This window comes from Pelodiscus sinensis, chromosome 8 (assembly GCF_052426305.1).
Source record: "Pelodiscus sinensis isolate ZL-2025 chromosome 8, ASM5242630v1, whole genome shotgun sequence".
Classification (NCBI taxonomy): domain Eukaryota; kingdom Metazoa; phylum Chordata; order Testudines; family Trionychidae; genus Pelodiscus; species Pelodiscus sinensis.
This window is the reverse complement of record NC_143059.1, coordinates 52,226,983-52,251,791: the sequence shown is the minus strand read 5'-3', so window position 1 is coordinate 52,251,791 and position 24,809 is coordinate 52,226,983. Positions and strand designations below refer to the sequence as shown.

The 24,809-nt window shown below is 41.8% G+C and overlaps 2 protein-coding genes across 3 annotated transcripts in view; one reads left to right on the top strand and one right to left on the bottom strand.

Moving 5' to 3' along the window:
• Window positions 1-160, bottom strand: part of UROS (uroporphyrinogen III synthase) — a 47,521-nt gene extending 47,361 nt beyond the window's left edge. For both annotated transcript variants that reach the window (XM_075935289.2, XM_075935291.2), the window contains exon 1: window positions 24-160. The gene's annotated coding sequence lies outside the window, so the exon portion shown is untranslated. The remainder of the gene's footprint in view (window positions 1-23) is intronic.
• On the top strand, window positions 122-18,053 carry BCCIP (BRCA2 and CDKN1A interacting protein). Its single transcript, XM_075935288.2, has 7 exons — window positions 122-255; window positions 3,379-3,453; window positions 4,650-4,730; window positions 6,429-6,518; window positions 10,492-10,679; window positions 13,960-14,137; window positions 17,510-18,053. The coding sequence occupies exons 1-7, from the start codon at window positions 130-132 to the stop codon at window positions 17,678-17,680; spliced, it is 909 nt and encodes a 302-aa protein (XP_075791403.2). The 5' UTR covers window positions 122-129; the 3' UTR covers window positions 17,681-18,053.
• Window positions 18,054-24,809: the final 6,756 nt, after the last annotated feature.

The window sequence follows — 24,809 nt, the reverse complement described above, 5'->3', positions numbered from 1 at the left end:
GCCGGGCCCCTCCCGCCGCTCACCTGCCTGCGGGGGGCCGGCGGAGACCGCCCCGCTCCTCTCCCTCCTCCGCCGCCGCGCCGCGGCCTTCCGGCTCCGGGGCGCCTGCGCGCGGCGGCGGGACGAGGCATGGCCAGCCGGGCTAAACGGAGGGCGCCGGCGCCGCCCGAGCCCCGGGAGCCGGACGGGGACGAGCAGGACTCCGCCTCGGAGCAGGAGGACTCGGCTTCCGAGGAGGAAGAAGAGCTCAACGAGGTGACTGGCGAGAGGCCCGGAGCTCCAGGTCTAGCTAGAGCCGCTTCAACCGCGTGGGCCTGGAGCCCGCGCCGGCTTCCCCTCCCGCCCGTCGCGGGGTCCTTCTCCCCTGCTGCCGCCTGGCCTCTTGCATTGCCGCGCTCTTTCCCTCCTCGGCCGCCTTCCTGCAGTCCCGGGGCCGCGCTTCTCTTCGCCCTGTCCCCTTAATCCCAGCCCCTTACGCCCCAGCCCGATTCCTCCCTGTGTGGGGGAGAAACTTGGGTCCTTCAGTGTCTCTCAACTAGTGGTACAAGCACTCTTAGGGGTACTCCAGAGAAGTCGGGGAAGGGGGGGATATGTCAACAGATCTGGAATTTGGAGAAAACGGAATTTTTGTCTTAAGTTTTACAGCTTTTTTTTATTGTACTTTTTATACCCCAAAATGTCATCACCTGCCCAGCTACGATTAAGTTGTTTAAACAAATGTGTTGCAATGGTAGGAAAAAAAATGTGTCCGAAAACTGTAAATACTGGAGATACTTATAATTTTTTAAAGGGGTACGTTATAAAAAAAGGTTGAAAAACACTGAAGTGTGCTGGCAGCCGGAAGGTATGCTTATCCCTCGCTGTCCCTCTCATTTCTAACCTTTCTTTCCTGGAGTTTGACTTTCTACATGTTAATCTACTTCTTATTTTTGTGCCCAGCAGAGTAACTCTGATTTAGTATCTCTGCCCATCTTGCCCCCCCCCCCCCCCCCCCCCCCCCCCCCCCGTCCTCCCAATGCTTGGAATTAAATGAAGTTTTCAGGCAAGGTGCTGTATTTTTAGGCTAGTATTTATTTATTTATTTTAGTTTTTGCTGGAGTAAAGTTATTTTAGCATAACTACAAAGTCAAGAAAGGCCAGCAAACAGGCTTAAGTGCTTATGCTGGGGGACTGTGATGTCCATGTTTATTGATAATAATCTACTACTTATCAACATTTGATAGTGTTATTTTAATTCTGGTAAAAACACTAATTGTGAAAGCTTACATGCAATGTTTGAGTTAAAAAGTTTGAACAGCTGAAAGTTAGGAAATGTGAGCGATTTTATAGTAGCAGTAAGATATTAGTACCAACATTTGTTTGTATGGCATATACTGGGCCTGACTGCATGCAACTTTAAGAAATTGGATGTTTTCTTTGGTCTCAGTCTTGCAATGCAGAAGCACTGTAGTGTCAAGAAGGCCCGCGTTAGGCCCACAGGATTGCGACCTCTATATTAAAGTATACATCTATAAGTTTAAATAATAATCTACAATGAAATGTGCATGCTGAGAGTTGGTTACTGCTAGAGCCTTAACTTTTGTGTATTTTAACTTATTTATATCTCCAAAGCTGCAGTAAATTCTACATGAGTAAACTCCTACATCTATGTAGAACCCCGTAGAAGCAACACAAGAGTAAGGGACTGCCCAGGTGGATTCAGGCTGTAGGATCATGGATGACAACTTATTGAAAATACAATTTCTTCTATCATGGAACAAATCAGGAAGAGAAGAAACACATAGGACAGGGGTCTCAACTCCTAGCCTCTGGGCCATATATGGCCCAAGCACTTCCTCAGTCTGGCCCACCAAATATTTAAAAAAAGTTATTTAATAGACCTGCACTGCTGCCAGCCTGAGGAATGGGGGTGAGGGCAGCATGCAGGGGCTCACCTGCACACATGGCTCCCAGCAGCACTCAGACCTCCTGTGTACACATAGTCCCACCTCCAGAGGGCTTTGCTTGGTCCAGGAAGCTGTGCTGGCTGTCTCCGCCACAATGTGAACCATGTTGGCCAGAGAGCTGCTCAAGCTGACATGCTTTTGCAGTCAGCAGAGCAGAGCTGGTGGGTTTTGCTTTTGGTTATCCCAAGCAGGGACAGGAGATCCCAGCAGGAGGACAAAAAAAAAGCCCCTGTTATCAGGAGGATTGTGATCAAATCAGGAGAGTTGGCATCACTAATATCTAATCAGTTTCACAAAATGAGTTCATTGTTTCACAGCTTGTACCTCTGTACAGGACACCTCCTGCCAGACCACATGGATGTGTGGTAGTGTGGAGCTAGCAGCCAGAAGCCATTTTAGCTGACCAGCGCTGTCTGTGGTGGTAGCTAGGGTCCCTAGTGATTTTAAAATTTGCCTGGGCTGGGAGAAATGCAGGGAGAAGGGAAATGCATGGAGGACCCCCTGATCCCTGCCAGAGACAGGTGCCTGCTGGACCACTAGGAGGATTTGAGGCCTGGCCCTGACTCTAAGGTAAATTGAGTTTGAGACCCCTGATAGGATATATCGGAACATTTGTTATTTCTTAGCTGAGCATACTTTCAGATTCCAGCAGCTCTGGAGGTACACTGAAATCAGCAAACGGCACCTTAGGAAAACTGTGTGTTTATAGTTAGTTAACTCAGAAGTCAAATCTTAGAGGTAAAGCAGTTTATAGTTTTCATACGAGTTAGTATGTTAGGCTACAGAGAAAATTCCCATGGAGTCTTAAGCTTGATCTGCTGACACATGTGAAAACTACAAACTGCCTTGTCTTGTAGCATTGTACTTTGAGTTGGGAAGACACCTGTTTTCCTAATTAAGACACAACCTAACACCCCGTCTTGATTGGGAAAGAGAAGTAAGTTTCAATCATGTTAACAATGAATTAGCTTTATATGATGGGATAGACCTCTTGAGTATAACAACGCTGTCCCCCACCCTCCAAAAAAACAACAAAAATTAAAAAAAGCCAACCTTGTGATGGCAAATTTTAGAGTTTGGGTGCACAGACTTGTTCTTGTGGGGGACCTGCACAAATAGCAGTGGAGATGTTCCCACTTGGGCTCTGAGATCCACTCCCCTAGCCAGGCTTCAGAACCTGATCGCTAGCCCATGTAGCAATGTCTATGTTGTTATTTTTAAGACCATTGTTTGTTTAAAATGTTAATATGACCAAGAGTCTCTAAAGGTTACAAAAGAGATGTATGAATAAAGTGATAGAAATAAAACTTTAGATTAAGCTGATACTTTTTTCTCTACTTCATGTTACACAATTTTTCTTTAACTTTGCTTTAAAATATATTTCACTTACCAACCATATGTGTGATACTTGCTGTTTTCTGCTTGTTCACAGGAAGTGAATGTTGAATTTGAAGCACATTCAATTTCAGATAATGATTATGATGGGATAAAGAAATTACTGCAACAGGTAAATTCAGAATATTCTTTGTTGCTCCTACTTGGATTTCTGTCATACATAAATAGCTTCTACAGCCTTAAACTGTCATCAGTCACCATTACTATTATTGATTCAGTGTTTTACTATGCCTCAGTTGACGAAGCAAAATACAGGACTATGTAGCACTTTAAAGACTAACAAGATGGTTTATTAGATGATGAGCTTTCGTGGGCCAGACCCACTTCTTCAGATCAAATAGTGGATCTGAGGAAGTGGGTCTGGCCCACGAAAGCTCATCATCTAATAAACCATCTTCTTAGTCTTTAAAGTGCTACATAGTCCTGTATTTTGCTTCAGCTACACCAGACTAACACGGCTACATTTCTGTTACTATTCAGTTGACGAAGGCATGAATAATTAGTTACAACATGCACATGATTAAATGCAGCAGTTCCACAACACATTCTGGTAGACCATATCTGTTGTCTTATCTCAGTTGGGGCGGCCCATGAGTATAGGCCGACTCGGCTGTCGCCTATGGCGCTGCCTTCAACGGGGCGCCCAATGATGACGTCACACCATTGATGGCCGTGCAGGTGGGGGCGCCAATCGTGCATTCCGCCTGGGGCGCCAGCTGCCGCAGCCCACCTTGGACCGCCTCTGGTCTCGATCTTCGAGCAGTGAGGCTTCCTGGGATTTATATCTCAGTGCTTTGGGTTTCTAGTTGGTTTTTTACTAACTGCTCCCTATTTGGCTGCTTCATGCCTCTTTTGATTAGCGGTTCCTTTTTTTTCAAATTCAATTTCAAATACATTTGCAGACTGTGTCAAAATTGGAAGGGTAAAATACAGAAGAGGAGAAAACACATGCAAAGTAATATGGAGACATTAGAGTAGTTGATACTGCAGGCAACTAGGAGAGATGAGGTTTGTTAGTGCTTCAAGTCCTACACTCAGGGAAAGGAAATAAATGATAAATAGACTGAATATAAGGGGGAGGAAGTTAAGAGCATGGTAAAGGAAAGTAAACAGATAATTTAAAGAGAATGTATTTTAATCTTGTTTTAGTGCTGTCCTAACATTTTCATGTAATGCACAGTAGCTGCCACAGAGATTAAGGTAACCAGGCTGGGAGGAGGTCGACAAGAAGGATCACCATTTTAATAAGTAGCTCACAACAGGAAATTTTTAGACTGTTTTCACAGTACTTGTTCTTTTTTTTTATAGCTGTTTCTAAAAGCTCCAATTAATATCGCTGAGTTAACTGACATATTAATACAACAGAATCACATTGGGAGTGTTATCAAGGTAAGGGCTTCCAGACTTGCTAATCGAACACAGTGTAATATTTTATATTGGAATGGAACAATTGTGATCCCCTTCATAATATACATTAAATGAAGAATTCTAGAGCTCAGTCTGTGGCAACATAAAGCATTTAGCTGTTAGTTGTATTTTCATGTTCTGATTCCTCAAAGTGGAGTTTTCAGATAACCTCAGCTCTTAACATGATGAGGTAAATGTTCAATTTCCTGAAGTCAAAGTGTTGCAGACTCTCCAGACAGTGTCTCTAATTAACTGACTGGAAAAGTTGTGGTGGTGTGGCACCAGTAGTAGCAAATACTGCATTGAACATTATTTGTAACATCTTGTTACATATCTCTTCTCTTCCATATAACTTTGTTAACAATTCTCCTTTCGAGACTGAAATTTTCTGTTCATTTCAAACAAATGAGGAAGTTTTTGGTTTTTTTGGAGGAGTGTGGGAGAGGTTATGAAATCTGAGGGAAATTTATCTGGCTAATTTTGAATTCTGGCGTAACTAAGAAATAATTTTGTTGCATAGGTGAGATAGAAGAGGAAGCATTAATTATAAAAAAGTGACTTTTTGTTCCCGCCAAATGTAAAATTGTCTAAAACTGCAAGCCAAACACATTTCTGGCTTTTGTTTTTTTTGAAGAAAATAATTATAAGCTTGTAAAAAATTGCATCTCTTAAGAACTTAGCGGAACCTAATGAAAACTCATCCCTAAAATCAACTTGTGAGATGACGTAGCAAGCAGGAAGAACTGCATACTCTTTCTTCATATCATGACTAGGGGCTTGGGTAGGAATAAGTGGTGCTGTTAGGACTGCTTGAGTTAGAGAGCATGTAAATGGCTCACTGAAACACATTAACAGTCTCTAAAATGTAAAAAACAATCTTGCTCTACTATGCTCCTTCCCTTGTTTGGTCTTCATACTGCTATGTTCTTCTAAATACATTTACATTTAAAAGCATTTATATTTCTAATGCAAAGGAAAAATACTGTGACTTTCATTTTTGACCCTGCCTTGCAAGACAACCTCATCCCAAACAAATGAAGACTTGCACTTTCCCAACCCATACAACTCCAGGAGTGAACCTTGGTGTCCAGGTAGATCAGCAATGAGCAGATACGAGTGAGCATGACCCTTACTGGGAGATGGTTACCGGTTAACTACAGGCCCTGTCAGGCAGGAGCCCTGTGGGGTTCCATTTAAGCACTTAACCCATTAAACGTAATGTTTAACCAGTTAACTGATTAAATGGGATTTTACATTCCTGTCCCAGAATATTTATTGCTATTACTATTTATCACTATGAAGTATTATGAATAGAACTGAATTACTCTGGTCAAATAAAGTATCTTTATTATGCATTTTCTTGGTTTTGTAAAATTTATTTTTACTCAATTCTATTGCAAGGAGATGAATATGGGGGAGTCTCAGTCATTTGTTTGAATTAGTGATCTGCTTGGAAGTAAGTAAAAATTGAAGGGTATAAAATATTCTTACAGAGGTTTGACAGAATAAATTATTTAGACAACTTATAATTTCCTCACTTCTAATGTTCTTGTCTGTTAAGCAATACAATGGACTTAGATTTTTTTAGATGTGCATAAAGCATCCTGGACATAGACTAATGGCTTTATTTAAAAAAAAAGTGGCTTAGTATTAGCTTTCCTTTTTACTTTTGTTAAATAGCAAGCAGAAGTTCAAGAAGAAAGTGGTGAGGATGAAGATGAGGATGAAGTCTTTGGCTTCATAAGCCTCTTAAACTTAACTGAAAGGAAGGTGAGTAATACTAGTTAACTTCTGGATGGTAATTTATAGAAAATAAAATATTTTCTATTCAGCTTACCTCATTAAAGATTCCATTGTAGACATTAAGTCAAGTGCCAGTTCTTTTTTCCCCTGTCACTCTACTCAAATGCCTTTTATACTATCACTAATTTAATTGTTCTGAAATGGGGTTCTGCTTCTGTAAGGTTACTCTGTAAAGTATCTCTACATTGTGTGGCCAAGCAGTTAGGCTGCATTTTATGGTAATAATGAAAAAGTACAGTTAGACAGGCCACTAAGAATTTCCCAATAAAGCTCATATTTCTGTGAGACCTTATCGTACAGGTCATGTCACGATATCTTACAGTCTTCTAAAATGTATTTAATGCATTTATAAAGCAATTTGCAAGGCCTTCATGTTACCTGTACCATAAAGTAAAAGTAATTACACCAACTATTCAAACAGTATGAACTAGATGTGGCACCTTGTACCTGATGATTCTCTGACAGACTTCTGCGCCAGTCAAAAGGCATAAAATATGTTCAGAGAATAGGGATGGAAAAGAGGCCACTAAATGCAAACTCCAAGGAAACAATTTTTTAATATTTCCAATTATATTCCCTTTTTTATTCTATAAACTCATCTTGGGTTTTGGATTAATCTAACCTTTTGATTTACATTATTAGTTTGTTTTAGTGCTTTGAGTTAATTTTTTCTGCTAACTTGATATCTTTGCATATAAAATGTGTTTACTATATTTAGATGAAAATGGTAACGAAATCCAACGTGTAAGTGCATCTGTGCCTTCATTAACATGGTATCTGAATGTCCCACGGTCTTTAGTGAGGCTACTATATTAGGTAGAGAAATCCTACTATTCCCATTTTACAGATGGAGAACTGAAAGACTAAATGTCTTACCCAAAGTCACACGTGAAGTCTGTGATGGAATAGGAAAATCAGTTCAGGTCATGCAAGTGCCCGGCTAGTAACAACTGGACCATTTGTCATCTCATTTCTCATGTTTCTCATTTGTTGGGATTGTTGCCCTTTTTTGTGGCTGTTATGCAGAGTGGAGTTGTAACTGATAGATGTATTGTTTTCATATGTACTTCAGCCTGACATCAAAGCCTGAGTTGTACAAAGCCTGAGTTGCCTTGTATATTAAAAATGTACACACTTGGACTGAAGTGGAGATGAACGTAGGAGATAGCTGTGTAGAGAGTCTCTGGGTTAAGCTAAAAGGGGTAAAAAACGAGGGTGATATCATGCTAGGAGTCTACTACAGGCCACCTAGCCAGGTGGAAGAGGTGGATGAGGCCTTTTTTAAACAATTAACAAAACTATCCAAAGCCCAAGATTTGGTGGTGATGGGGGACTTCAACTATCCAGACATATGTTGGGAAACTAACACAGCGGGGCACAGGCTATCCAATAAGTTTCTGGACTGCATTGGAGACAACTTTCTGTTTCAGAAGGTTGAAAAAGCTACCAGAGGAGAAGCTGTTCTGGATTTGGTTTTAACAAATAGGGAGGAACTAGTTGAGAACTTGAAAGTGGAAGACAGTATAGGGGACAGTGATCATGAAATAATAGAGTTCATGATCTTAAGGAAAGGTAGAAGGGAGACCAGCACAATTGAGGTAATGGATTTCAGGAAGGCAGATTTTGATAAGCTCAGAGAACTTGTAGGTAAGGTCCCATGGGAAACAAGACTGAAGGGAAAAACAACTGAGGAGAGTTGGAAGTATTTCAAAGGGACGTTGTTAAGGGCCCAAAAGCAAACAATTCTGCTGTGTAGGAAAGATAGAAAATATGGCAAAAGACCAGCTTGGCTTAACAAGGAGATCTTGCATGATCTCAAAATAAAAAAGGAGTCATATAAAAAATGGAAACTAGGACAAATAACAAAGGATGAATATAGGCAAGCAACACGGGAATGCAGGGGCAAGATTAGAAAGGCAAAGGCACAAAATGAGATCAAACTAGCTACAGGCATAAAGGGAAACAAGAAGACCTTTTATAAATACATTAAAAGCAAGAGGAAGACCAAGGACAGGGTAGGCCCACTGCTTAGTGAGGAGGGAGAAGCAGTAACAGGAAACTTGGAAATGGCAGAGATGCTCAATGACTTCTTTGTTTCGGTCTTCACCGAGAAGTCTGGAGGTGTGCCTAACGTAGTGAATACAAGCAGAGAGAGGGTAAGTTTAGAAGATAGGATACACAAAGAACAAGTTAAAAATCACTTAGGAAAGGTAGATGTGAGCAAGTCACCAGGTCCTGATGAAATGCATCCCAGGATACTCAAGGAGCTGATAGAGGAGGTATCTGAGCCTTTAGCTATCATCTTTTAAAAGTCATAGAAGTTGGGAGAGATTGAAGAACACTGAAAAAGGGCAAATATAGTGCCCATCTATAAAAAGGGGAATAAGAACAACCCAGGAAACTACAGACCGGTCAGTTTAACGTCTGTCCCAGGGAAGATAATGGAGCAGGTAATTAAGGAAATCATATGCAAACACTTGGAAGGTAATAAAGTGATAGGGAATAGCCAGCATGGGTTTGTGAAGAACAAGTCATGCCAAACTAATCTGATAGCTTTCTTTAATAGGATAACGAGCCTTGTGGATAAGGGAGAAGCGGTGGATGTCATATACCTAGACTTTAGTAAGGCATTTGATACGGTCTCGCATGATATTCTTATTGATAAACTAGGCAAATATAACTTAGATAGGGCCACGATAAGGTGGGTGCATAATTGGCTGGAAAACCGTAGTCAGAGAGTTGTTGTTAACGGTTCTAAATCCTGCTGGAAAGGGATAACAAGTGGAGTTCCTCAAGGTTCTGTTTTGGGACCCGTACTGTTCAATATCTTCATCAATGATGTAGATATTGGGATAGAGAGTACGCTTATTAAGTTTGCATTTGATACCAAACTGGGTGGGGTTGCAACTTCTTTGGAGGATAGGGACATAATTCAAAATGACCTTAGCAAGTTAGAGAAATGGTCAGAGGTAAACAGGATGAGGTTTAATAAAGAGAAATGCAAAGTACTCCACTTAGGAAGGAACAATCAGTTCCATACATACAAGATGGGAAGCGACTGTCTAGGAAGGAGCATGGCGGAAAGGGATCTAGGGGTCATAGTGGACCACAAGTTGAATATGAGTCAACAGTGTGATGCTGTTGCAAAAAAAGCAAATATGATTCTAGGTTGTATCAACAGGTGTGTTGTAAGCAAAATTCGTGAAGTCATTCTGCCGCTCTACTCTGCACTAGTTAGGCCTCAGCTGGAGTACTGTGTCCAGTTCTGGGCGCCACATTTCAAGAAAGATGTGGAGAAATTGGAAAGGGTACAGAGAAGAGCGACAAGAATGATTAAAGGTTTAGAGAACATGACTTATGAAGCCAGGCTTCATGAACTGGGCTTGTTTAGTTTGGAAAAAAGAAGATTAAGGGGGGACATGATAGCGGTTTTCAAATATCTAAAAGGGTGTCACAAGGAGGAAGGAGAAAATTTGTTCCTCTTGGTTTCTGAGGACAGGACAAGGAGTAATGGGCTTAAAGTGCAGCAGGGGAGGTTTAGATTGAACATTAGGAAAAAATTCCTAACTGTCAGGGTGGTCAAATATTGGAATAAATTGCCAAGGGAGGTGGTGGAATCTCCCTCTCTGGAGATATTTAAGAACAGGTTAGCTAGACATCTGTCAGGGATGGTGTAGACGGAGCTTGGTCCTGCCTTGAGGGCGGGGGGCTGGACTCGATGACCTCTCGAGGTCCCTTCCAGTCCTATTATTCTATGATTCTATGACCATCTTAAGGGTTGTTGAATAAAGGTATTGTAGAACTTGTTTGAAAGTTCTTAGAGACCATTGCAGGGAATTGCCTACAGACCTGTTGAATACTCTTTTGAAGTTCACTTTCAGGTTTTCTTACTTAAATAACCATTCTGGAATGTAAAGAAAGTGTACCCTTTGATTTCTAGGGTACTGAGTGTGCTGAACAAATAAAAGAACTGATTCTAAGCCTGTGTGAGAAGAACTGTGAACAGAGTATGGTTGAACAGCTGGATAAACTCCTAAATGACACCACCAAGCCTGTGGGCTTCCTACTAAATGAAAGATTCATCAATGTGCCACCACAGATTGCTCTGCCCATGCACCAGCAGCTTCAGTAAGAGTCATTCTAAAAATGATTTTGAACAGTAATTTTTTCCTTCAGATGTCTTCAGAAACCTTATTTAAATGGAAATGTGTTATAATGCAAAGGGAATGATACTACAGTTTTAAGTAAGAAACAGATCAAAGAAAAAATACAATTGTTTTATATAAGGTCCTTGTTACCAGCTTTTAATTACGTTTGATGTTACTTTTTTATGCATTAAAATTCCTAATCATTGTTTCTTGAATAGGAAACCACTTTAAAATTATGCCACATATTACTAGAACAGGAAAAATGTATGAATTGTAGTTGATATTTGTTTTGAAAATGAGCAAACTTATAAAAATTATACCATTTACAGCATTATTATAATGCGCAACTGAGGTATTTGTATTTGTGCTTAACTCAGGCTTTGGAATGGAAATCTTGGCTTCCGCAGATTTATTTGTAAGTGCATGGTCAGTAGATGAGTCATTGAAACCTTTTTAAAATCAGTGACTGGGATTAGTGCAGAGGGTTAGGCACTACTTTCTCTACCTATAAGGGTGCAGTGTCAAGGCTCTTTGGGTGTGTCTAGACTACAGGGTTTTTTCGAAAAAAGTAGCCTTTTTTCGAAGAAACTTCACCTGCGTCTAGACTGCAGTCGTGTTCTTTCGAAAGTAAATCGAAAGAACGCGACAGTTTTTTCGATAGCGGTAAACCTCATTTTACGAGGAATGCCTTTTTTTGAAAGTACTCTTTCCAAAAAAGGTGCTATTGAATGCAAACTGCTTTTTCAAAAGAGAGTGTCTAGACTTTCAAAAAAGTGGCTCGCTTTTTCGAAAAATCTACTTGTAGTGTAGATGCTCTTTTTCGAAAGAGGTCTTTTCTAAAGATACTTTCGAAAAAGGCTTGCAGTCTAGACGTAGCCTTTCAGGGATATCAAGACAGGTAATTTGGAAAAAAATAAGCAGAGATGTGAAGGAAGTGAAAGAATCTAAAATTTGCTTGTGGTTTTGACTCTCCGGATGGATTTTCATTCATTTAGATTTGCCTTTTCATTTCTGTCACTTCTCCTGCTTTTATTACTCAGAAGAGATTCTTTTTCTACTCTCCACCCTAGCATTTCATGCTGCATGTATTGGAAATTAGCTTAGTCCCAGTGATCTTAGGTGGCTGTCCCATCCTAACCTCCACTTGCAGACGTATTACAGCTCCCTTCTCTTAGTGTCTGCTTTGTGACACAGCCCTCTGACTGTTTCATCATCCAGTTCTGTATCCTGCCTTTCTTCTGGGGGCTCCTCCAACAAGAATCCAGCCACTCCTCTGAGTGGCTTGGCAGTCTAGCAACTTCTTCAGTGGTGAGATGGGAGGGAGGATACTGAGAGGGAAGTCTCACAGAATGAACTCTCCTGGCTTTCTGTTTGGTATACTCTGAACTGGGAGGAGAAACAGAAAATAAGAGTTCAGATGGTAATTCTGTTAATCTAATGTATAAAATTAGGAAAGAAATGGAGATTCCAAAGTTGCACGGGTTTAGATCCCATTTTAGTTGCATGCTAAATTTTTAACTATAGAATTCATTTTAATATATGTGGAATCCAAGTGTTTTGAGTAGACTATGATGGTGATTATGACTAGGATATATGTTCCCTCTTACTTTTATCTCTTTGTGCAGAATGAATTTTGTTGTGTGCATCGGTATGGAGATATGTGACACAGCCTCTCCATACTGGTAGAGCTCTAAAACTTGTGGATATATGCATATGTGGATATGGACATCTGCAGCTCATTTTTGTGGATACGGATATAGATACAAATTTTGTGTCCACACAGGCCTCTACATATTGGTGCACATAACAAAATCCATTCTGCCCATGGAGTGAGGCTGAGCAGTTCAGAGGGTGGGAAGGGATTCAGGGTTGGAAGAGATGAAGGCTTTGGCTGGGGGTGCAGGCTCTATGGTGGGGTTGGGGATGAGAGATTTGGTGTGCAGGAAGGGGCTCCAGACTAGGGCCAAGGGGTTTGGAGTGTGGGAGCATACTCAGGGCAGGAAGTTGGGGTTGGTTTGAGCAGGAGTTAGGGTAGAGGAGAGGGTTCAGGGTAGGGATGTAAGCGACTACTTGACTATCCAGTAAACATATGCTTAATTAATGATTGATTAGTTGCTTCCCCCTCCCTTTGCTGCCTCTATCGGAGACAGGCAGCAAGGTAATCAGAGCGGGAGCTGGCTTAAAAACTTGTTTCCCCCAGCACCATCGCCGCGGGGAACAGGGGAGGAGGAGATGCAGCAGGGACCAGGCACTGTGCCTCTGCTTTTTAAATGTATTAAGAGCTGCCAAGCTCTTAATACCTTTAAAAGGTAGAGGTGGGGACCAGGCGCGAGCCAGGAATCAGATGTCCCAGCTTGCACCTGATCCATTAGGCTCTGAATACATTTGAAAGGCAGAGCAGCAGCGGAGTTAGCTCCCGGGGCCGGGACCTAAATCTGCAGACCCGCCCCCTTCCTCCCCCTATTGACTAATTGAGTAGTCAGTGAAATTCCATCAACTGCTTGATTAGCTGATAAAACACAATTTAACATCCCTAGTTCAGGGTTTGGATGTGGGGGTCTAGCAGGAAGCTAGGGTGATAGAGTACTAGTACTGAGCATGCTCCGAGTTGGGGCACAGGGTCTGGGTGGGAGTTAGGATGTGGGACGGGGCTCACGGATGGGGTAGGGGATTGGGGTGGAGGTCACTTTCATGGGGGCAGCTCCCATTTGGTGGGGGATAGAGGGGAAGGGGTAGCTTCCTGTGGCATGTGCTGCCCCACACTCACCTGCAGGCACATCGTCTTCCCGCTCCCCCCTGGCGTAACCTCCAGACTAGAGCAGTGCAGGGACAGAGCTTCCTGGCACTGGCGGGAATGCAGCTCTAGCTGGGAGGGAAGAAACTGCAGGGTATGGAGCTACCTCCTTCTGTCTCACCAGGAAGGGCTGCCCCAGACCACAGGGGCTTTAGAGGCTACTGCCCTGTGCAGCAGGCTAAGGGGACCCCTGGCTGTAGCCCCTTTCTTAATCCGGACCTGCTGCTGGGGCCAAAGGAGCTCCTCTCTTCCCCAGCCACACCAAGGAGCTGCCAGCTGTGCATCTTAGAGGGAACCCTGGTAGGGGCTGGTTTTGTTGGTGATGATTTTAAGAATGACTGTTGAGAACTCTTCAAAGAAAATTACTGCCATAAATGCCTGTACAAAGTCAGTATTCCTATTTGGGAGATTTATGTACAGTTCATGGTGCATGAAAAATATTCTTTATGTAAATATTTGTATTTAGGAAAGAATTGGCTGAAACTCAAAGAACAAACAAGCCATGTGGAAAGTGCTACTACTACCTTCTCATCAGCAAGACCTTTACAGAAACAGCAAAACGCAGCTCTAAAAGAAGAGGAGAGGGCACACAGCAGAGAGAGGAATTAATGTTTGCAAATGCAGAGGAAGAATTCTTTTATGAGGTAACGGACTTCTGATATCATTAAATCCAATTGTTTGCCTTTTCTTTAAAGCAGAGAAATGGAGATTCTGACTAGGTATGTAAAATCCTAGTTAATCAGTTAACCAGTTAAACCTCAGTTCTGAGTCTACTTGTTTTTCAAGTAATAGTAATGGCCATTCTTACTGAGCTACTTTAGAAACCAGATGTGCAGTGATTATGAAAAGGTGGTAAAATGATCTTGTTATATAAATCCAGCTGCTTTTTGTGTAATTACTATTGAAAGATGTATAAACAGTTTTTGCTGAAGTAGAATATACTTACTAACTCTTGACCAAGATGAACAAGGTTTGCCTTGTTAGAAGCACTGAGAGCTGCACTACTACAGATTTTAAAATGGCATTCCGCTTTTTTTGTAGTAATTTATTCACATTATTTACAGCAAGTCTCAAAGACATTGTATTAAAAGCACTGGCATGTGCCTAGCCTCTTTACAGAGGGCCTCCCACCATTGCTTGGTGTAGGGGGAAAGATCAGCTGTACCTTCACAAGTAATTAACGGTTTGTCTTGAGGGTTGTAGTGAAGGGATTTAACAAAGAATTTTGAAAAGAATGGACAGAAGAGAGCAGACGCACAGTTTAACATTATGAATTGACCCTTCAAGGTTTTTAATCTTATAGGTAGAGAGAGCCCTTTTAGTTCAGGGGCAGTTGTACCCTCTGTTTAATTTTCTATTTCAAGCTGTATAAAATTACAACTTTGGAAGAGCATAATTCAAAGAATCAGAGCAATTGCATCTTTCAGGCTTCTGGGGAAAATAATTCTTTTTTTTTTTGCGTTCTTTTTATTTAAAAAACTATTCAGAACAAATCTTCTGAAGAGCCAGATGTATGGATGTCACTATCCCATTTGTTTTGTATGTTCAGTTTGGGACACACACATTAATAAAAAGCACTGAAATTTTGAGCTGAAAGTATTAGTTATAATTTTCTCAGGGAACCTTGCCACTAAATTCTGCTAGTCCCAGGCCACACAGAGAGAGGAGGATGCAGAAAATTAAATATAACATGTAATTTGAAATGCATGGAATTTCTCAGTGTTCTTTACTTTTTTCAGAGCTTTAAAAACATTATTCCATAGCACTGTTGCTATGTCAAGAGTCCCCTGTTCTTCCTGTGTGATGGCAGTGCACACAGGATAAAATGTTGCTCTTCAGCATCTCTCTCTAGCACTGACTATGAAATGTCTATCCTTGTGAGAGTGGTCGCTTAATGGCTATCATTTTAATAGTGGTCAATTAAAAGTCTGTGTGTATTCGTTATGAAGCTACAGAGAATTCTGCTGTGGGGGTGTAAAAATAACAAGGAGCCTAAGGGTTTTTCTTTTGGTTCTTGTAGCAATGACTCAGCACCTGAATTTGAACTTTGTGCACACTAGGAATGTGAAAGGATTAGCTGGATAACTGGTAAATGTCACCCTCAATGGGTAATGCTTACTGATTCCAGTTAACCGCAGGGGCTGCAGCAGTTTCCCACCCATCCCAGATAGGGGGCTGTTCCTGCCTGTGATATATGTATATCATAGAATACTAGGACTGGAAGGGACCTTGAGAGGTCATCGAGTCCAGTCCCCTACCCTCATAGCAGGACCAAATACTGTCTACACCATCGCTGATAGACATTTATCTAACCTACTCTTAAATATCTCCAGAGATGGAGATTCCACAACCTCGCTGGGCAATTTATTCCAGTGTTTGACTACCCTGACAATTAGGAACTTTTTCCTAATGTCCAACCTAAACCTCCCTTGCTGCAGTTTAAGCCCATTGCTTCTTGTTCTATCCTCAGAGGCCAAGATGAACAAGTTTTCTCCCTCCTCATTATGACACACTTTTAGATACCTGAAAACTGCTATCATGTCCCCCCTCAATCTTCTCTTTTGTAAACTAAACAAACCCAATTCTTTCAGCCTTCCTTCATAGGTCATGTTCTCTTAAACCTTTAATCATTCTTGTTGCTCTTCTCTGGACCCTCTCCGATTTCTCCACATCTTTCTTGAAATGTGGTGCTCAGAACTGGACACAATACTCCAACTGAGGCCTAACCAGCGCAGAGTAGAGCAGAAGAATGACTTCTTGTGTCTTGCTCATAACACACCTGTTAATGCATCCCAGAATCACGTTTGCTTTTTTTTGTAACAGCTTCACACTGCTGACTCATACTCAGCTTGTGATCCACTATAACCCCTAGATCCATTTCTGCCGAACTCCTTCCTAGACAGTCGCTTCCCATTCTGTATGTGTGAAACTGATTGTTCCTTCCTAAGTGGAGCACTTTGCATTTGTCTTTATTAAACTTCATCCTGTTTTCCTCAGACCATTTTACCATTTCTGTATGTGCTTCTGCTCTCTTCTGCCCATATGTGGATATGCACCAAATTAACTGTCTGTGTATCCTTTCCTGATCGCACATAACAGTAGTTTGTAGCAATCTAACATTAAATACAATGGGCAGCTGAGAATTGAATAAGTGGGGGGGAGTCAACTCCCACCCCATCAACTAACTCACTGTGCTATTGTCATCCTTAACATGCCATTGAAGGAATAGGCAAAAAAGCTTCAAATGTACCCAAACTTAGACTCAATTAAACATTTAAGCTCCAGTTCTTCAAACTATTTATTCTTGAACAACATCTCTGGATTAGTTTTATGGCTCTCCCAAAATTGAAATATTACATCCTTGAAACACAAGTATAATACAGCAGTTATGTAGGAAGCCCTGGAAGGAGGTTAGGTTGTTTTTCCTCTTAAGTTTTGGATAATACTTGTTAATTTTTTCCCCAGGCAAATTAGAGGCTGCACCCAGAATTAGAGAGTACTCCAACTCAGGAGTTGGGTAGCTCCCTCCCATGTCCTACTTAGAAAATTCCTCTTAATACACCCCAGAATATTAGCCTTTTTCGACATTGCTTCTCACTGTTCACTTATAGTCAATTTGTGATCTACTATAATCTTTAGAACCTTTTCAGAAGAATTATCATTTAACCCTGTGTTTCTTAAACTATGTTCCATGGAACACTGGTGTTCCGTGAACAACTTGCAGGTGTGCTGTGACCTTTTCTTTGTTTTCGTTACATCTTTTTTTTTTGTTTTGTTTCGTTTTGTTTTAAGAAAATTTTCATAGGTGTTCCTCATTAAAAAAATATTATTGTTTGGTATTCCATGGTCTCAAAAAGCTTAAGAAACAGTTATCCCTATCGTGTATTTGTGCATCTGATTTCTCCTCCCAAAATATTTTGTGCTCTTTAGTTGAATTCCATATGGTTTACTTCAGACCAGTTCTCTAATTTGTGAAGTTTTATTTATTTACATATATTTATTTATTTCTCCTTTAGAAAGCCCTTCTGACGTTCAGCTATTCTGTGCAAGAGGAGAGTGACTCGTGTTTGGGAGGCAGATGGTCCTTTGATGATGTACCAATGAAACCTCTGAGAACTATTATGTTGATTCCATCTGATAGGATGAATGCAATCATGGATAAACTCAAAGAGTATCTGTCAATCTAGATAGGTTTCCTTGGATAATGTTTTATAAAGCAACTGTGGAAAAATGACATGCCTTTTGAATAGCTTCTCAAAAGTTTGTATACTGGTGAAATGTGTAGGTTGTACAACTAATAATGTGAGTCACACTGTTACTTTAAAATACTATAGCCTAGTAGTCTTTGGAGTCACCATTAAGCATACAATTAAAAAAGCCCTACATCTCTAAGATTTCTAAAGAAGTTAATTTTTCTTTTCTCTCCTGTTAAATATCTTATATTTCAAGTTGAAAAAAACATTAATTAATGGAATAATTTTGGGACCTATTACACATACTTGTTTTGTTTGATTGAAAGTAGTTGGACATAAAAGGCATTGAATAATTCATTTTTGTTAAGCAGGAGTTTGGGGATATTCTTCATATTCTTTCTTAATGTTTTATTTAGCGTCTTTTTCATTGTTGAAACGGGTGATAAATGATTACTTCCTGCAGAATCTCCTTGCTTTTTCTAGGAGGCAGATTGCTAAAATATTAGTGAGATGCCAGTTAGTGAGAAACAGAATAAAACATATTTTTGAAAGATGAAATTTTAAATGCTTTATATATACATTTCATGATTTGTGCAAAAAATAGGGATGTTAAATTTAGGTTATTTTAGTAATCAAGTAGTTGAAAGAATTTTTATCGGCTACTCGATTACACTTGACGGGAAGGCTGCTCTGCTCAGTCCTGGCTTGCAGCTGCCCCGTGGCTCCTACTGCATTTTAAATTGCAGAGCTGCAGCAGGGTTAGCCCTCCCTCCCCGCCCCCCAACCCGGTGTGAGCAGGGACTGAGCCAGGCTACCTGCCTGCCCGGCTCCCACTAAATTTAGGAGCCGGGAGGGCAGGCACCCCAGCTCAGTCCCTGCTCATGCCAGGTCGGGGACCAACCCCCCTCTCCCCCGGTGCTCCACCCATCCCCGCTGCTTCTGATAGAGGTGGAGACAGTGCTGGGGGCTCCTGTTTCCCCTGCCTTGCTATCTCTGATATAGAGGCATTGGGAGGGTGATAATGTGAGTAGTCGACTCAACTACCCGATTATCTTAAGCTTATTGAGGAGTTGACTAATCAACTAATCTTTTACATTCCTGGCAGAAAAAGTGCTCAGAGCCAGTGGTATGTGCAACTGCATATTTAATACCTGAACAATTAGTATTAGGGTTCAGTGAGAAAAAACTACTACTTTTGTGCTCTAAGCAGACTTGCAAATTAACATGCTCAGCCTGCACTTGGAGTGATTGGGTTCAGTTCCCAGTGCTGCAAATCACATTAAATATGAATTGCAGCGTTTTTTTGTATTTGAGTGCACAGCATGCGCTACAAAATATAAAGAGGCATTCTGAAGAGCTCTGAGAAGGAGAAATCGGAGGGAAACTTTCCTGGTGATGTGTGCCCAGTAGAAGAGCAGATGTCAGAACAGGCTGGGCTGTTTGTAGATGAAGGCAGTTGTATGGGATGGTTGCAGAAGCATATAAAAAGCATTTGCCAGAAATGTCTTTTGGAAAAAAAACAAACTGGTTAACTTTCTCAATTTATTTAATAGAGGAATCTTGCTGCTTTTGCTCCTTTTTGGTGTTAATTTCTAAAATCAGAAATTATATTTTAGCATTAATTTTTAATCATTTTAGGGACATTCGTTTTTAATGGATTGAGCATAGTTACAATAACAGACTTTGAGATGCATTCATAGAACCATAGAGCTGGAAGAGACCTCAGAAGGTCATCAAGTCCAGCCCCCTGCTCTAAGCAGGACCAATCCCAACTAAATCAACCCAGCCAGGGCTTTGTCAAGCCGAGACTTAAACACCTCTAGGGATGGAGACTCCACTACTTCCCTAGGTAACCCATTCCAGTGCTTCACTACCCTCTTAGTGAAATAGTTTTTCCTAATATTCAACCTGGACCTCTCCCACCACAACTTGAGACCATTGCTCCTTGTTCTGCCATTGAATATACAGGAAGGTACAGTGTGGCTTATGGAATGTACAGCCTGATTTAGGTAATTTACAGCTATCCTAGTGTTTTTTAGTGAAAACTCAATAAAAGGTTGGTATACATACAATATACCAGACAGTGTTATGCAAAGTCAAAGCATAGACTGGTAAATATAAACAAAACAGAACTGAACCCAGTGAAAGCTCGGCCATTTTATGTTAATTGTTTCCCCATCTATAAATATCTGGTGACTACTTTGTCTTTCATCCAAACCTTGGGTACATCTTCACTCACTACACCGGAGATCACTCTCCTAGCATTTGATTTAGCATGTCTAGTTAAAACCCATAAATCAAACTCTGAGGGCAACTCTGGCTGGTACCAGTACTCCTATAGTCGCGAGGAGTAAGAGAAGCCAATGTTTGTTCCCATCATCCTCCCTCTGTAAAGACTGCACAAAGGTTGGGATAAGGTAAGCTGACTCCACTTACTCTTTTTGTAGTTGAAGTTGCATACCTTAATCTGATCTTCCAGGTCTAGTGTAGACCTGGCCTTTGTTAGTTTGTTTTTTAGGTTAGGAGCACAGTGTGGAAGGGGTTGGTTTACCAGTGTGGTATAACTGGACAGGACCTAGTACATACTTAGGAAGCAACTGTCATAGAAATAATTGTAGATCATTAACTAGATCCTAACTTTCTTACACCATTGTCAAGATATTCTCCCTCAGCTCTTCATGTGTATTGTATATAGTTAATACACAGCTTGAGGGGGGACTTAATTCAGTTTTTCAGCTTCGTTCATTGTATTTGTCTTGCCTCAATGCAGGACATTGGACTAGGTGATCTACCAAGGTCCATTCTAGTTCTACATTTCTATGATTCTATGAGCTTCTGTTAAATGTCGCCTTCAGCTTCTGCGTTGGCATTTCTGGGTTTGGAAAGCAAGATAGGAAAGACTCCTGAGCTGATACGCCCAATGTTGCTAGGCTTATAGGTAGAGTACTATCTACTTAGTAGAACACTTCCCCTTCCACATGCATATGTCCTGCCATCCTTCAAGAATCCAACTCAAGCAAAGTAGACATCAGAGTCTCAGCAATTGATCTGATGATTGCGGAGTAGTATAGATGCAGGTGGGCTGGGAATTCATAGAGAGACCAGGAGCTTGTTGCTTTTGCAGTGAAGACATCTCTTGTCTCCTTATAGCAGATTCTGCTTTGCTAACCAGTCTGTGGAGACGTAGCTTTGATGAGGCGAGACCAGGAACTAGCTTCTGCTTAATTCATAAGTATAACACAATTCCCCTCCCTCAATCCTTAATGTTGTTTACTATTGTTACATTTTTATGACAAACATAATGAAGATCTCTGCAGCCCAGTTTTGAGAATGCAGTAAAACCACCTTTGCATGAATTTCAGTTAAGTGATTTCTGTCCATCTCTCCTTAACTTACAGGTCAGGAGACGACTGATAGAATTTTATTCTCATATACTGAATTTTTGGAATTGACACAACCAACTCAGTTATTCTCCTGGTAAATATGTCAAAAAAAGGGATGAAGCTGAGTTACTTAAATAGTTTCCTGAGTCCTCCACATCGTGAACAATCTAAATTGTAAAAAGAAAGCTATTTATATGTGACCTTTAAATGTGTGGAATGATGGAAAATTTGATAGTTTGCATGTGCCATCTCTTTCGGTCAGCATCTACCTTGTTGCAGTGTATTAAACTAAACACACCAAATTTGATGGTCCTAGCTCTTATCGCTTAGGAGTTCTGGAACAAATGGACTCACAGACGGGCAGACAGATGCATGTTTCTAAAATATACAACTGGATAACATCAAAAGTGTGCATATCTAGAGAGTATTAAAAGCCAAAAGAGCACAAACAGTAAAATAAATTGTCCATATATCTCACGTATACCACATCTGCAGGGTAACATAGAATAAGTATGCCTTCCATTATGTTGTTATGGATCAACAGTAGGCTCTATAAAGCCAACACTGAAAGCAAATTCTAGAGTTAACAGCCCTCTAATGCAAATGCTCAATTTCCAGATGTTATGTGTTCAAAATTAGGCTCCACTGCCATACAGGGACACACTGATCCATTGGAATGGCATTGATTGAACACCAGACTAATGTTTCAGTAAAGCAATGTGATGGAATTTATAATTAATTTTGTTTTCCAAGTGGTGAAATAAATTGACAAAAGAATTCTTTGTAGGTCAATAGTCCAATAATATTTTTCACAAGACCATCTTCCTAATATGGTCTCTGCTAAATAAAGGTAAATATAATGAGATGACAAAATCTCCATTCAATATTAATTGTGTTTTCTCTTTCTTATACATTGGAAATCAATGCTGTGTTTTGAGCATAGAATTAAAGAATAGGTCAGTGATTCTTATTACTTCACTGAAATTCATGCAAGGGTGCTGTTACTGCATTCTCAAAACTGGGCTGCAGAAATCTTTACTCTGAGTAAACAAGAATTTGAAGAGTCTCTCAATATCTAAATTGTGGCTTAAACATGATTTTTTTTTGTAAAGGAAAATCATGCGTCAAATCTACTAGAATTCTTTGAGGTGGTCAACAAGCATGTGGATGAGGGTATATAGTGTACTTAGATTTCCAGAAAGCCTTTGACAAGGTACCCAACCAGAGGCTCTTAAGCAAAGTAATCTATCATGGGATAAGAGGAAAGATCATCTCATGGACTGATAACCGGTTAAAAATAGGAAGCAGGATAGGAATAAATGGTCAGTTTTTGGAATAGAAAGAGGTAACTAGTGATGTCTCCCTAGTGGTCTATACATATTCATAAATGATCTGGGGAAAAGGGAAAACAGGAAGGAGGCAAAATTTGCAGACAATACAAAACTGCTCAAGATAGCGAAGTCCAAAGCAGACTTGAAGATCTTCAAAAAATCTCACAAAACTCAAGGACTGCGCAACAAAATGGCAGATAAATTTAATATTGATAAATGCAAAATAATGCATATTGAAATAAAATGTCTAATATGATAGGGACTAAATTAGCTGTTGCTAGTCAAAAGACAGCTTGGAGTCGTCATGGATAGTTCTCTGTAAACATCTACTCAGTGTGCAGCATTAGTCAAAAAAAAGCAAAGTTGAAAATCATTAAGAAAGATATAGAGATTGAGGCTACGTCTCGACTGCAGGCTTCTTTCGGAAGAAGCTTTTCCTGAAGAGATCTTCCAAAAAAACTTCTTCTAAAAGAGAGCATCCACGCAGGCCAAAAAAACTTCTTCTAAAAGAGAGCATCCACTCAGGCCAAGTGCGTCGAAAAAGCGATCTGCTTTTTTGAAAGATAAAGTTCAGACTGATTGGATGCTATCTTTCATATAAGGCCACCTGGAATTACTTCAGGCAGGGCTTTAGGTCACCAGTTGCTTCCGAGTGCTGCCGGAGCCTAGCTCAGACACGCACTTAACGGGGATCCCCCCCCCCCCCACCGGACAGACATTTCTCTGCTTCTGCTGTGTACTTGCTTACCTCTTAGAGGAACAGCAAAGCTCTCGCAGTGTCTGCTGTGGTTGCCCAGCTCTTTTGGATGCCATAACTTTTGTCTTTGTGCCATAGAGCCAGAGCTGTCTCTGGGCATGCAGTGGCCCCACACGGCCAGGCTGCAATTTCTGCAGCACTTTGTGCCAGATGCCTTCCTAGTCCTGCATGAGCTTGACTCAGAGCTCGTTCTTGGGACCCTGTTCCTGTGTGCAGAAACAACACCCTTGCAACCACAATCCACAGTGGAGAGGCATTTCTGGAGCTGGACACTAGTTCTGACTGTTGGCACCTGCTGATTATGGAGCGGTGGGACGACCAGCAGTGGCTCCAAAACTTCTGCATGCAGAAGGCCACCTTTTTGGAGCTGTGTGCCTGGCTCGCTTCTACCCTTCTCCGACGCGACACCCACCTGTGCCCCACCATCCCCCTAGAGAAGTGGGTTGCCATTGCTGTATGGAAGCATGCCACCCCAGACAGCTACTGGTTGGTGGGCAACCAGTTTGGTGTGGGGGAGTCCACTGTCGGAGCCCTCCTCATGAAGGCAAGGCACTCTGGGGCTGCAGTCCCTGCAGGGGAAAAGGGGGACCTTTGGGAAAAGAGGGTTGGGGAGTGGGGAAGGTGAAGGGGGATAGGAGGGAAGCCCCATCCCGGGGGGTTGTGCCATCCTACCCTCACACAGCACTGCTGTTGGCGGAGGGAGGGTGTCCTCAGGGTGGCTCAAGAGGTGTTTGAGGGGGGAGCGAATGGGAGGGGGACGGGCACCTCCCAGGGGCTCAGGCACCCCTCTCATTCTCTGTTTTATGTGTTTGTTTGTCTCCTGCAGGTTGTGAGGGTCATCAACTCCATCCTGCTGCAGAGGGTCATCTTCCTGGGAGACCTGGACCCCATCATGGTCAGATTTGCTGCCCTGGGGTTCCCAAACTGTGGTGGAGCAATTGATGGGACCCACATCCCAATCTGTGAACTTCAACATCGAGAGGCTCAGTATATCAACTGCAAGGGCTACATCTCAATGGTGCGGCAGGCCCTAGCTGACCTTCATGGACAGTTCAGGGACATTTTTGTCGGGTGGTAGGGCAGGGCAGGGCACGGCACATGACACCTGCATTTTCCACAACTCCAGCCTGTACTGGAAGCTGGAGGTGGGCACATTCTCCCCTGCCGTGAGTGCGGTTGGGGACGTGCAAATGCCATTGTACATTGTGGAGGACATGGCCTACCTCCTCATGCCATGGCTTATGAAACCTTATACTGGCCACCTGGACCCCAGCAGAGACCAATTTAATGCCCATCTCAACCGGGCCAGGATTCAGGTCAAGTGCGCCTTTGGCCACTTCGAAGTGCAGTTCAGGTGCCTCCTGACCCGCCTGGACGTGGGGGAGCACAACATCCCCAAGGTGGTGTCAGCATGTTGTATCCTCCACAGCATTGTGGAGAGGAAGAGGGAGGCTTTCCTCCCGCGGTGAGGGGCAGAGGCCAGCCGCGAGGAGAGACCCTTTGAGCACCTGCATACAGCTACCATCTGCCAGGTCCATCAGGCCATGGTGCACATCTGGGAGGTCCTGAGGGAGAGTTTCTCTCAAGGACCCCAGTAACTCTCCCCAGGGCCTCCCCGCTATGGGCCTCTGGCTTGCTGTAGTATCCCTTTC

What these genes read in the sequence shown, in the direction of transcription:
- BCCIP (XM_075935288.2), top strand. Translation starts at nt 130, where the DNA reads ATGGCCAGCCGGGCTAAACGGAGGGCGCCGGCGCCGCCCGAGCCCCGG. An exon ending in AGGAAGAAGAGCTCAACGAG is followed by an intron (nt 256 to 3,378) that starts GTGACTGGCGAG and finishes GCTTGTTCACAG; the next exon opens with GAAGTGAATGTTGAATTTGA. An exon ending in AGGAAGAATTCTTTTATGAG is followed by an intron (nt 14,138 to 17,509) that starts GTAACGGACTTC and finishes TTTCTCCTTTAG; the next exon opens with AAAGCCCTTCTGACGTTCAG.